Source organism: Apodemus sylvaticus, chromosome 6 (genome assembly GCF_947179515.1).
Source record: "Apodemus sylvaticus chromosome 6, mApoSyl1.1, whole genome shotgun sequence".
NCBI classification, from domain to species: domain Eukaryota; kingdom Metazoa; phylum Chordata; class Mammalia; order Rodentia; family Muridae; genus Apodemus; species Apodemus sylvaticus.
In genome coordinates, this window is record NC_067477.1 from 126,209,982 (window position 1) to 126,223,278 (window position 13,297).

At 41.1% G+C, this 13,297-nt stretch overlaps 1 protein-coding gene across 1 annotated transcript in view; it reads right to left on the reverse strand.

The window, feature by feature from the left end:
* Positions 1-13,297, reverse strand: part of LOC127688001 (HEAT repeat-containing protein 5B-like) — a 44,173-nt gene that overhangs the window by 17,460 nt on the left and 13,416 nt on the right. The window contains 7 exon segments of the mRNA XM_052186760.1: positions 920-1,186; positions 1,897-2,041; positions 3,923-4,050; positions 5,267-5,521; positions 6,756-6,789; positions 6,791-6,994; positions 10,347-10,526. Coding sequence (XP_052042720.1) covers positions 920-1,186; positions 1,897-2,041; positions 3,923-4,050; positions 5,267-5,521; positions 6,756-6,789; positions 6,791-6,994; positions 10,347-10,526 — 1,213 coding nt within the window.

Consider the following 13,297-nt stretch of genomic DNA (forward strand, 5'->3'; position numbering starts at 1 on the left):
AAATTTACTGTATTACTATCATAAATCAATATCTAAAAATGACAAAGAGCCACATCGTTTTTAAAACAGAAGTGGCATTTTCATTTTTGTTCCAACTGAATTTCGGTTTTCTTACGTCCAATGGTGGCTATATAACACTGCCCTTCATAAGGGAAGAGAGGAGAGCCACGAACAGTCCAAAACTAGCCACGCACTCTGAGTAGCCTGGGGAATCTAAGATATGTAATCACCTTTCAGTAGGCAAGAGTCAACTCAGGTCAGGGAAATAAACTCCTGAGCAGAGAGTGCAGACAAAAGCATCCTAGAGCCTGAGCCTGCCCTCACTGAGGCTCCTTCCAAGAGACCGAGATGGAGAAGTCACCAGTTCATGCTTGCCAGGTAGGCGTCTGAAAGGTCTGCTTGGGCTGAATGGGCCCACACACTTCCTGGGACTGTTTTGGCTTTAACACTGAGGGAAGTCTATTCCGTGCCATAGTTGTTCAATCTACTGACAACTATCACCTTTATTCACCAGTTCTTTTCAGTGCTCCTTACAGTTGACTGTCACTGTCTTCAGGCATGCATTAGTTAGCAATGACACTCATGAATGGGAACCAGATTATAAAACAGGAGCTGTCATTCTTTCCATGTTTGTCTGCTGACTTCATGTCTTCCCTCAACCTTCAGGTGTTCGTTTGTTTTATGATATTGGGAATCAAAACCAAGATGAGGATTTTGAACATGTGGGCAAGGCTACATTAGGTTGTAAGCTTTAGAAATTTTAGTTTTTTCCAGGCTGTTAAAGGCAAACTAACCCTTTAAAAAACTTCTCATTTAGCAGCTGAGATTTAAGAAAGGAAACAGAAACTGTAAAAATCAAAGGACACTCATCTTTGTCTACTTCCACATAGCACACTCTCAAATACTGATCAATACACACCAGCCGGTGAACAAAGCGATGGCAGATCTGAGAGAATGGCCACCGTGGCTGCCACCAAGCGAGTACTTTCCTCTGACAGCTGAGTTTTCGTGACCATGTGACTTGGAGAGTCCAACATCTTGGTACTCAGGTGTGGCATATGCCGTACTAAAATGAACATCATCAGCTCCATGGTTGCAAACACAAGGGACTTTCCAGGAATGAGGCCACCGGTGTCACCCCCTTCTCCTAATGTAGGACAGGACTCTTTTTCCACATCCTCTTCATCTTAGGAAAAGATATAATTTGACATTTCCAGCAAAAACATACACAAAATAATAAGTATATTTAAAGCCATTTGTAAAGGATTTATAAGTCAATATGTAATGGGTGCCATCTGCCCTTGGTACAGTGCTCAGGCTGGAAGAAACATCCTTGAAAGCCATGAGCAGGCCATTACACCTGGAAAATCATTGCTAGGCATTTTATTAAGTTTGTACTTCACAACAGGAATAACAAATATGCTAGGTGAACCACATAACATTGATACTTTGGAATGGAAGAAGTAAAATAAACTATTTTCATTTTCATTTTAATTTTGTTTTGAGACCGGTCTCTAGTCCAAATTGACTTTGAATCTGCTATATGGTGCTGAACAAACATTGTACTTTTTCATCTTTTCGTTTCTACCTCCCAAATGCTGAGATTACAGGTATGTCCATCATGCCTGGTTATAAAACTCAGAGTGTAGAGCTAGAGAGATGGCTCAAGTTAAGATAGCAACCAGTTAAGAGCACTGGTTGCTCTTCCAGAAGCCCTGGGTTTGATTCCTGGCACCCACATGGCAGCTCACAACCATCTGAAAGTCCACTTCTAGGGAACCGATGCCCTCTTCCGGTCTCTGTGGGCCCCAGGCATGCATGTGGCAAAACAGCCATACACATAAAAGAACCAATTCCAAACCCTGGGGAACAAACAAGGTTGCTTCCAGTGCTTACTTAGAGCGCTTCTCTTTTCCTGTCCATAGTCCTGAGCAGCCCTGACAATCTGCTGCACAACTCCAGTGACCAGCAAATGGATAGCGGGTGGGTTCCAGGTCAGTAACAGGCGGTGCAGGACACTTAGCAGCTCAACACCAATCAGCTTTTATAGTTAATACAAATGCACTTAGTTAATTTCAATTTCAAATGACAGATGTGTACTATTAAAATCTGAGAAAATACAAATGCAATAATGATTTTATAACTAAAATTTAATATATGAAATAAGAAGAGTGAGAGATCACATTTTCTCCTATAAGATATTCAAGCAACATATAGTATTTAAATATTTAAATGTTTTATATGCAGAGATTATTATTCTCCTACTGGAATAAAACACCTAAGCTATTAGTGTTGCTAGAATTCAATGTCACTGAAGTTCCTAATTGCCCACCTAAGCTGAGGAATTGGTGTGTTTTCACTTTAACAACTATTACAAACTGTAATCTTTTTTTTTTAAAGATTTATTTATTTATTTATTTATTTTATGTGCGTACATTGTAGCTGTCTTCAGACACACCAGAAGAGGGCATCAGATCCTAGTGCAGATTGTTGTGAGCCACCATGTGGTTGTTGGGAAAAGAACTCAAGACCTCTGGAAGAGCAGTCAGTGCTCTTAACCACAGACTGTAATTTTAGGTCTCTAAATTTTTCTTCATCTAACTGATACAATGAGCTTGCCATAAATTAAGAAACAGAAAAGAAAGTTAATTCAGTCAGAACTCTCCTCTCTTCTCTTAATACAGGAACGCCCCTACACAGCTTGGGGCACTGCTCAGTCAGAAAGTGCTGGCTCAGCATACATGAGGCTCTGGAGCCAATTCCCTCAATTGCAAAGAAATTCACAACCAAAATACATCTCAGTCTGTTCCTTGTTCTTCATGTTCTTCACAGATCCTAGCAGGCTTCCAGGGACTGAGAGACCAGTGCCTCTCCTGTCAAGCTACTCTCCTCGGTAACTGAATGTTCTAGACTTTCTTACTTAAAGCCCCTGCAGGCCTCCTCTGCCCTTGCTGTAGTCCTGAATCTGTCTGTACTTTCTTCCCTTCCATGTCCCTGCCTCTCCCAGAGTATCCCTTGCCCCTGAGAGCTGCTGGCTTTTGCCCTACTCCCTCTTTTGCCCTCTCTGGTCCCCACTGCCCATCTAGTTCTCGATTTTTGACCCATAACTGCTGTTTATCCTCAGGTTCCCAATATGATCCCCTATTCACCTTCATTCGAGTTTTCTAGACTACTGTTCTCTGGAGGATTAGATAGAGAGCCTCATAACTGGTCTCCGTGCTCCCTTCTCAGACCTCATAAACCAACCTCTTCAAGGCTAACTGTATAATCCTTCTGTGTCTGTCACTCTCAGTCATCTATCTACTTTTCTATCTGTATGTGCTGATGCTCTTTAACTGAGTTACATCCAAACAAAATTAATCGTCCTTCTATTTAAACATTGTTAAGCATTTCCTTTAGCTTTCAGTATGGAGTCCAATTTCCTTTGTTTGTAAAGAAAGCTTCACGTTTGGCCTTCCCAGCCTTGCCCAGCCCCACCCATGATGTCTATCTGCCTTACATCAGTGACAGTAAATGACTGTACACCCTTGAACTTGCCATGCACTCCTGGATCTGGTTTTTGTATTTGTGTTGCTCTTTCTCAGAAGGAAACTTGTCCCTTGGCAGTTCCTCTCTAAGATCCCATTCGACTACCTCTCTGTGAGAAGGTGTCCTTTGCCTGTGCATCACAGTGCTGTGGCCCTGGGGGCTGACCCCCATACTCACTACTCCCGATCTAAGATGGTAAAGCCATGGTGTGTAGCTGCAGTCTAACTCTGTGTAGTCATCTAAGAGTAAGGAGACACAAAATCCCTTTTGTTGGTATTAGTTACACAATCTTGTTAGCAATATACAATGTTTAATTCCAATGTGAGAAATTTATTCCAAGATAGATGCAATTAAAACATAGCATACAATTATCCATTATAGAAATACACTGTACCTGATCTTCCACAATGTGGATTCGTGCATAAGGAGAACCCAGTAAGGTATGTAAGGCCTGCAGGCATGCTGTAACATGTTCAATGGGCTCCTCTGGTCGAGGGGAACAAAGAAACTGTATACTCACACCTGGAATGCACAAAGTAAAACCATGAGTCTTCAACACAAAACACTTGTGTTGCTTTGATATAATATTTTTCTCTATTTTTCCCAGATTACTATATACTTATTCATACCAGGAAGTTAAAAAATGTTTTCTAGGCTACACAGACAAACACAATATGGGGTTGTAGTGAGTGCTTCAATTAATTTAATATTTAAATTAGGTGTGTTATGAAGATAATCACTTTTCAATTTCTAGAATTAAAAAATATACAGTACATTAGCCAGACAGTGGTGATGTTCACCTTTAATCCCAGTACTTAGGAGGCAGAGACAAGTCTATCTCTGAGTTTGAGGCCAGTCTGGTCTACAAAATGAGGACATCCCAAGCTACACATTGAGACTTTATCTCAAAAAAATATACTACATTAAGAATAAATTTATGACTATTTTACTACTTTCACTAAAGAGTTGTCCAACAATATCGTATACATATGTTTTTTAAGATTTAATGATGTGTGTGTGTGTGTGTGGTTTGTTCCTGTGAGTGTGCATGCCTGCAGAGTCCAGAGGACAGTGTCAGAGCCACTGGAGCTGGAGTTAGAGCAGTTGGGAACCCACCTGAGGGGTGCTAGAATTGAACTTAGGTCCTCTCTAAAAGGAGTAAGTACTCTTAACCACTGAGCCATCCATCTCCCATACAAGGTTTATAAATGCCCAGCTAAATACAAGGCTTGTCCAAACAAGTGCTCACAGTGTACAAGGCCAAGACTCTGGTGTTTTACATATTTTCAACTGTGAGATCTACTTAAAATTTCACTAATTACACCTACTAGTTGTCTTACTTTGCACTTCCAGAAAAATATGAGATGACAAATTCCCTGCAGAATATTAAATTCATAACTAAGAACACTTATAAATTAAAAATTATTGAAAACCAAATCATAAAATGTTTTTTCTCCATTGGACAATAAATACCAATTCAAAAAAGCAAGTTGAATAAAAAACCGTACATTTTTTTCCTTGAAATACCAATACTGTTCTGTGAGTGAACATAATGGCTGAGCTTTTACAGTAGTTCTAGATAATTTGTAGATAGAAATTCATCTATTTCATAAGTGGAGCTGAAGGTCCTTGTACTACTCTTTCTCTGAAGTGTGCTACACAAGGCTTTACACAGCATTGCAATGAGAGCTCCAAGCTCTGCAGCGGCAGGGCCTGGAGTGCATCACAGTGAGCCCACCTAGGGTCAGGTGCATTCTGTCCTTGTTAACTTCTGGCAAGGCTTCCGCACTAGCCATTGCTCCTGGAACCTGCTTTAAACTGACCGCTGGGGAGCGTTTCTGTACACCAGACTCAGTTGTTGCTTCTGTGCACTCTTGACATATAAATCCTGTGCTGCTTAACCAGAGTGCCACTGCATGGAGAATTGGGGCCCAGGAGTTCCGGTAGTGAAGTCTTGCTGTATCAATGGTTTCGGGAGTATAAAATGCTCCCCCTGTGGGAAAAAAAAAACCAAATCAAGTAAAAACATACTTTCTATCTTAGTCAGGGTTTCTATGCCTGCACAAACATCACGAACAAGAAGTAAGTTGTGGAGGAAAGGGTTTATTGAGCTTACACTTTCACACTGCTGTTCATCACTAAAGGAAGTCAGGAGTGGAACTCAAGCAGGTTAGAAAGCAGGAGCTCAGGCATAGGCCATGGAAGGATGCTCCTTTCTGGCTTGCTCAGCTTGCTTTCTTACAGAACCCAAGGCTACCACGCCAGGGACGGAACCACCTACAGTGGGCCCTCCCCCGTTATCACTGAGAAAATGACCCACAGCTGGATCTCATGGGCATCTCCTCAACTGAAGGTCCTCTCTCTGTGATAACTCCAGCCTGGTCACGGTGACACACAAAACCATCCAGTACACTTTCTGTTACAAAGGTTCACACATTTAAGAATAACATAGGCTAGCTGAGATGCCTCCTACAAGAGTGCTCTGGCAACAAGCTCCTCTCTGAGCCTCCCGACCCCCGCCTTCCAGCCTCTCCTCTCTGCAGCCAGGGACAGCATGTAACCTATACTGTGCACCCCTGGTGGGACTAGCCGCACTTCTTAAGGCACTGGCTCCTGATTTCTGCTCCCCCCCCCCCACACCTCCCATTTCTACTGCCAACACTGAGCTGCTACTGTCTCCTCGTTGTCACCTGATGGTGCCTGATGAGAAGTGAATAAAGGAGAACTCAATGATTATCATTAAAATATTTGATAAGAAGGCTCAGTTTTGAGGAGGAATTTTTCCTAAACAAAAAATATGTTCATAATGGTGTCTCTATTGATTCAACAGGAGAACTAGTTATATGATATAAGCAAAGGCCTTAGGAACAGGTTTTGGCTTGACTATAGTTTACATGAAAACACAATCACTGGGCAGCACAGTACAATACTCGATCAGGGTTAAAGGTCACTAGTTGTTTCCTATAGCTACTTAGAATGCTCTATTTGTACCGCTATCACTACAACATCGCTAATGGTTTTGCTTCAGTTAATAATAGACTCCTTGCTGTCATACCCTGAATTCACAAAACCAGTACAAAGGACATATACCCTGAAGGAAATAGTTCCAGATTTACGTCCACAAATTTCAAGATGTTATTATGTTACTGTTGGTTCTAGACCCTGCCAAGTCCATTTTATTATTAGTTTGAACTTCATAAAAGCAAACTACCACACATAATACTTACCATCTGCGGGAAGCTGACTGGAAAACTCAGCTGGTGGAAGTCAAAAGTGCATAGTCTCTCAATGCTGCCAGCCACAGGCGGCTGAGTGTCGGCAGTTCAGGCTGCACCAGGGTTATTAAACTGTCTGGAGGCAGTTCGTCTATGGCACCATAATCGTCGTCATCATCATCAGTATTTTTCATTGCTCTCTTTGGTTTTGACTCAGCTTCTTTCTTAATATTCATAGCAACCACATATACCTAATAAGACATTCATGAGTTGAAAATATGGTTTAAATAAAAATTGGAATATTTTAGATTGTTATAATCATGCAGTTACATGACCAACAGAAAGTGGTATAAATATTAGGGCATATATAACTTTATGATTCTTTTATTTGATGTTTTGTTTTCTTTTTTCAAGACAAGATTTTCTGTGAAGCCCTGGCTGTTGTAAAGCTCACTCTGAGGATCAGGCTAGCTTTGAATTAACAGAGATCACTTGCCTCTGACTCCTGAGTGCTGAGATAAAAGGTGTGCGCTACCACTGCCAGTCACTTTCTGAATTCTTGATAACTACTACAGAGAGACTTTGCCTCCTGCTTCCCAAGCATTTTTTTTAAATGTATCTGATTTCTAACTATTCATCTCAAGTAGGCTTCCCTGAGTTAGTCTGGCATCCTGGGTCCATTTTGAAAGTCTCTCGCAGCACAGAGTATAACTTCCTATCTGACGCCTCTTTCCCAGGCTTACTAGACACAATCAAACAGCATTCAAAGAAAAGGACTGAGAGAAGGGAGGTGGCCAGAGAAAGGATCACCATAAATATACCCCAAATCTGCCTCCTACACAGACCTTAAATGATACTTAAGAATCTCACAATTACAGCAGATAGCCGATCTAAGAATACAATGTACTTGCCACATGTATTTTCTGTGTCCTTTGTAGTTTGTGACCTTTTAAAAAAGACATGTAATAGCAAGTTTCCTAAAGCATATTCAGCGTAATTTCTACTTGAGTTTCTTTTTTAACATTTATATTTAGAATCTGTACAAGCGATAACACAGTGCTGGAAAATATTAATTAAAACAGGAAAAGGGCCAGGCAGTGGGGGCCTTTAATCCCAGCACCTGGGAGGCAGAGGCAGGCAGATTTCTGAGTTCGAGGCGAGCCTGGTCTACAGAGTGAGTTCCAGGACGGCCAGGGCTACACAGAGAAACCCTGTCTTGAAAAAAACAAAACAAAAAACTAGAGAAAAGGAGTAAAACAAGCAAGTGAGAAAAGCAGCTGCAGTACACAAAGTCGTGAAGGCTCCTCTCACGCTCCAGCACTGCTCCTTGTGTCTACTGAGGAAACTAATGCACGTGCCTAACATGGAAAGCTTCTGACAGATAGAGGAATGCTTACAGGAAACGTCAGGGAATGAGAAAATTTCAGGGAAAAAAGGAGACTACAAAGACAAAGAGCATGAAGGTGATGTGAGGATGGGGGGGGAGAGTACCTGACCAGAGCTTTGAACTCTTCATATGAGCGCCTGCCTGCTATCTACTCTTGTCCTCCAAATTTCCACTCAAACATCACTTGCTCCAAAATTTTAGCCCTGAGACTACAGCGCAGCTCAGTGCCCTGCCCTGTTTCAGAACTCTGGGTTCTCCTGTGGTAGCTCACTTTACTTTCTGTCCCATCTCCTCGTTCTGACTTGGTCTTGCTCAGTAAATACAGCACAGCTGCCTTGTTCTTTACTATCCTGCCAGAGCGCTGACAATCCATAACACACTGGTGGATAAATCAGAGTGTCAAGAAGAGAAATATTAGCCCTGGATTGAAGCAAAACTTTAATAACTGTAAAACTAATTACAGAAGGTAATGTTCATTATGAATAAAATAGCAGGTGTTGCACACAGTCCTTTACATAAATTATATGTAATTTAATTCACATTATAATCCTATGAAATATTCAGTCATTTCCAAACTTTTAAATTAAAAAACAGAACAGAGCTAAAGATATGGCTCTGTGATTAAGAGCACTTGTGCAGAACATCAGACATGCAAGTGGTATACATACATACATGCATATATACATACATACATGCACGCATGCAAACAAAATTAAAGATAAAAGTGAATGTGAAGAAAATAAGTTTTGAATAAGCAAGTAAGTAATATCCAATGTCACACAGTTCACATAAACCTAAAGAATTGGAGGAGTTGTCAAACAAACTCTCTAAGTGAAGTAAACAGAGGTAAAATAGGTCTCAGTGGACAGACCTAGGACATGCTGGCACCTAAGAAAGCGATAAAAGAAATGAAGTGGTGTAACAATTCCCAGTCAGCAGAAAAAACTAAGCCTGAGGTACAAATTGCTAAACTATTAGCCCCGACTACAAAAGTACTCCAAATGAATGCACACTACTAATTCTGTTAAGTGGCATTCTGACCAAATTTTGAAGGCATTTATTTATCTCAGTTAGGTGCCAGGCACAAATATTTGCACTGTTATACCGCATAGTCTACAAAAGATATTTCCACTTTTTAATGATAAAACTGAGGCAGCGAGCCAGTTGTCTCTTGCAGGAGTCACACAGATGATAAATCTTAAGATAGAACTTGTTCCAGGGCTTGACTCCATTTTAATGTTCTTTACCCTCAGCATTGCCAAACTTCGCAGCAGGCCCATCAGTCACAGAAGCAAATGTGCAGAGGACCTGCTACCATAAAAAGGATCTTCGTGGTCATCAGAACACACACTGCTACACATACCTGGGCCGATTAGTTAAGGAAGAGCTGAGATTGAAGAACAACTGTTAGGGGCTTATTCTTAAAAAATAAATAAAGTCCACTAAATGGTATCTTTTCCATATTTGCATTCATTTTAAGAAACTAAATTTAATAAATAAAAGCAAACATTTTACTAAAATAAACAAAAATCATTATTTTGCCAAAATACCAGAGTGAAGTGCAGGATCCCAGGGATATTTTATTTGCAAGACAGCTGGATCTATAGTCTAAAACCTGGAGAGAAAATTAATTCTTATGGTACTTCATCGATATACCATAATTTCTTTCTCTGGAGGAATGTATCTAAGTCCCTAGCCTGAAGCCCAGTATCCTTTATGCCAACTGACTATTACACATGCTGAGGCAGCATTGCTGTTCAGTGGTCCTAACCACCAGAACCACAGGAACAGAGAGGTATGGCTGAGGGGCTGCAGAGATGCTCAGAAGCTAAAGGACCTGAGTTTGGGTCCCAGCACCACATGATGCCTCACAACCACCCAAAAATACAGTTCCAGAAGATCCCTTTTCTGGTCTCTGAAAGTAATAATAACTCTTCTACAATACAGAGAATTTGTGTTCTGTTTTTCAGGCAGGTCTTGGTTTGTAACTCTGACTGTCTTAGAACTTGCTGTGAAGTGCAAGAGTGGGCCTGACACGGCAATCTCCTGCTCCAGGCCCCACCCCCAGCATTGTGATTACAGGTGGATGCCACCATACAAAATGAGATAAAAGTTTGCCAAAGACTGACTGACAAAGGTTGGAAAGGCTTTCCACACACAGGGTCCTCCAGTGGGCTCAAATGGAGGAATGGTGAGCCGTGGGAGGCCATGTTTACCTCTGCCCATGCCTTAAGAACAGCCAGCTTCTCCATGGTGGTGGCACTCTCTCGGTATAGTTGACTAGAAGATCCCTTGCCAGCCTGAACTTTGTCCAGAGAGGAAACAAGTAGATTATGCACCCGATGGAGATCATTGAGATCGCTGACAACACCGCTTCCAATCCATGTGCTGCACACCTGGGTAGGAACAGCGGAAGTTACAGTGTACGGAGTAACTGAACAGAGGAGAGTGGGATGGATTTCCTCATATCCCTGCACAGAGAATAAAAGGGCTCATTCCATCCCCCTGCAGAAAACAGAGCAGCACTGAGTTTCCACTCTGTTTGTCTGAGACAGGGCTTTGCCATGCACTACAGGGTGGCTCTGAACTCATCTCCTAAGTACAGGAATTACAAGTTTGTGCCACCATGTCCAGATTCTATTTTTCCACTATTTAATGAAAAAATTAAAATAAGTGGTTTTCTACTTGAAAACTTCTTCAACAATTACCTATTTACTATCAAACTATCAAATTACTTATCATGAAAGACTTTTGTAACAGGGAAAAAGAAAAGTCAAATTTATAAGTACAGAGTTTATAAACGCACTTATAGCTAGGAAGGAGAGAAGAGTCTCAGACATCAGGAGAGCTTGATTATAAAGACACCAGGGTGTGAGGTGAGGAACAAGTGAAGACCGGGAAAGCTGAGGTCAGACAGGATGAAACTGCCGAATCCCATGACTAAATCGGATGATGGTACTGAGTTGCCAAGGATCCTTGCCGTTAGATTTATGCTTTATAAAAAGTATACATACAATAAATAGCACATTCAGTTCCATGTCTCTACAGCAATGCAAGAGACATGCATGACGTGGATGGACCTGGGAATAATAGCCAAGGTAACCTTGGAGACAGGACTCCAAGAATGCAAAGTGAGAAACCATGTATGGCGGGCGTGGACACTGAGACTCGGGTTGGGGAGTCAGAGCTCCAACCTTGAAGAACAGAAGGAAGGTGGCACCACCATCAGGAGTACAGCTAAAACCTAGGAAAAGTTCAGCAGAGACAAGTCAGCATAAGTTTGATTCCTAACACTTTCACATGTGAGTTGTACGTAACACTAAAAGATCCACAAGATAGCTGGAAACTCTGTTCTAGACGCAAGTGGAAGGTAACCACATAAGACCAGAAACTTCCACACGAAGGCAATAACTAAAGTAAGATTAGGAGGCAGATTTGTTCAGGAAGAGAATATCTTAAAGGCCTCTACCAAGACAACAGAGGAAGTAGGTATACTGAAGGGGTAAGTAGAGCAAGAAAAATAAATGGAAACCCAGGGAAATAAAGGAAACGCACTGAGGACAGACACCGAAGTCAACAGAAGGATGCCAACCAGGAAGAGGCCTGGGCAGCGCCAGCTTTGGCAACTCTGCTCACGCCCACGACTTCTGGGTAAAATGGACAAAGGAACCACTTGAGGAACACAGTGGGAAGGGTCGGGGGTGAAACACACTGTGGACACATGGACATTGTAATAGAGAACTCATTAGAAATCACTCAGAGACAAATGAAGACTAAAACCTCATCCAGCTTCAGGGGCAAATAAGTGTTGTAAGCTCAGGTTTTGCTGCCAAAAAGATTATAAAACCATTCTAGGTTTCTGGAGTATTTGGGTTTCAAATCATAGCTGATGGACTTTTAAGGTTTAAAACCTTAAAAACTGACCAAATACTTACATCAACAACTTTATTTGCTTAAAATCTTATTGGGACTTCATAAAATTACAAAGTTTCTGTAAGGCAAAGGACACTGTCAAAAGGACAAAATGGCAACCAACAAATTGGGAAAAGATGTTCACCAACTCTACATCCAATAGAAGGCTAATATCCAATATATACAAAGAACTCAAGAAGTTAGACCCCAGGGAACTAAATAAGCCTATTAAAAAATGGGCTAGAGATCTAAACAAAGAATTTTCTCCTGAAGAAGTTCAAATGGCCGAGAAGCACCTTAAAAAAAATGCTCAACATCATTAGTCATTAGGGAAATGCAAATCAAAACAACCCTGAGATTTCACCTCACACCAGTCAGAATGGCTAAGGTTAAAAACTCAGGAGACAGCACGTGTTGGCGAGGATGTGCAGAAAGAGGAACACTCCTCCACTGCTGGTGGGATTGCAAGATGGTACAACTACTATGGAAATCAGTCTGGCGTTTCTTCAGAAAACTGGACATGACACTTCCGGAGTACCCTGCTATACCTCTCCTGGGCATATACCCAGTGGATTCCCTGGCATGCAATAAGGACACATGCTCCACTATGTTCATAGCAACCTTATTTATAATAGCCAGAAGCTGGAAAGAACTCAGATATCCCTCAATGGAGGAATGGATACAGAAAATGTGGTATATATACACAATGGAATACTACTCAGCAATTAAAAACAATGAATTCATAAAATTCTTAGGCAAATGGTTGGAACTGGAAAATATCATCCTAAGTGAGGTAACCCAATCAAAAAAGAATATACATGGAATGCAATCAGTGATAAGTGGATATTAACTAGCCCAGAAGCTCTGAATACCCAAGACACAATCAGCATCAAATGACTCCCATGATCCTGGAAAGTCTTGATCCAGCATTGTAGGGGAGTACCAGGACAGAGAAATGGGAGGGGGGTGACTGGGGAATGGGTGGAGAGAAGAGAGCTTATGGGACATATGGGGAGAGGGGAGCCTGGAAAGGGAAAAACATTTGAAATATAAACAAAGAATTTAGAAAATAATAATAATAATAATAAAAACGAAAAACTTATTTTCAAAAACTGAAAACTATGTTTAGTAAAAATAAGAGCACTTAAAAACATTGCTATTAAAGGCATACTTCTGGCAAGATAAATTCCTCCACCAAAATAGTTCTGCAAATACCAAGTTCAAAATGACATGCAATATAATAAGAGTGTCAGAA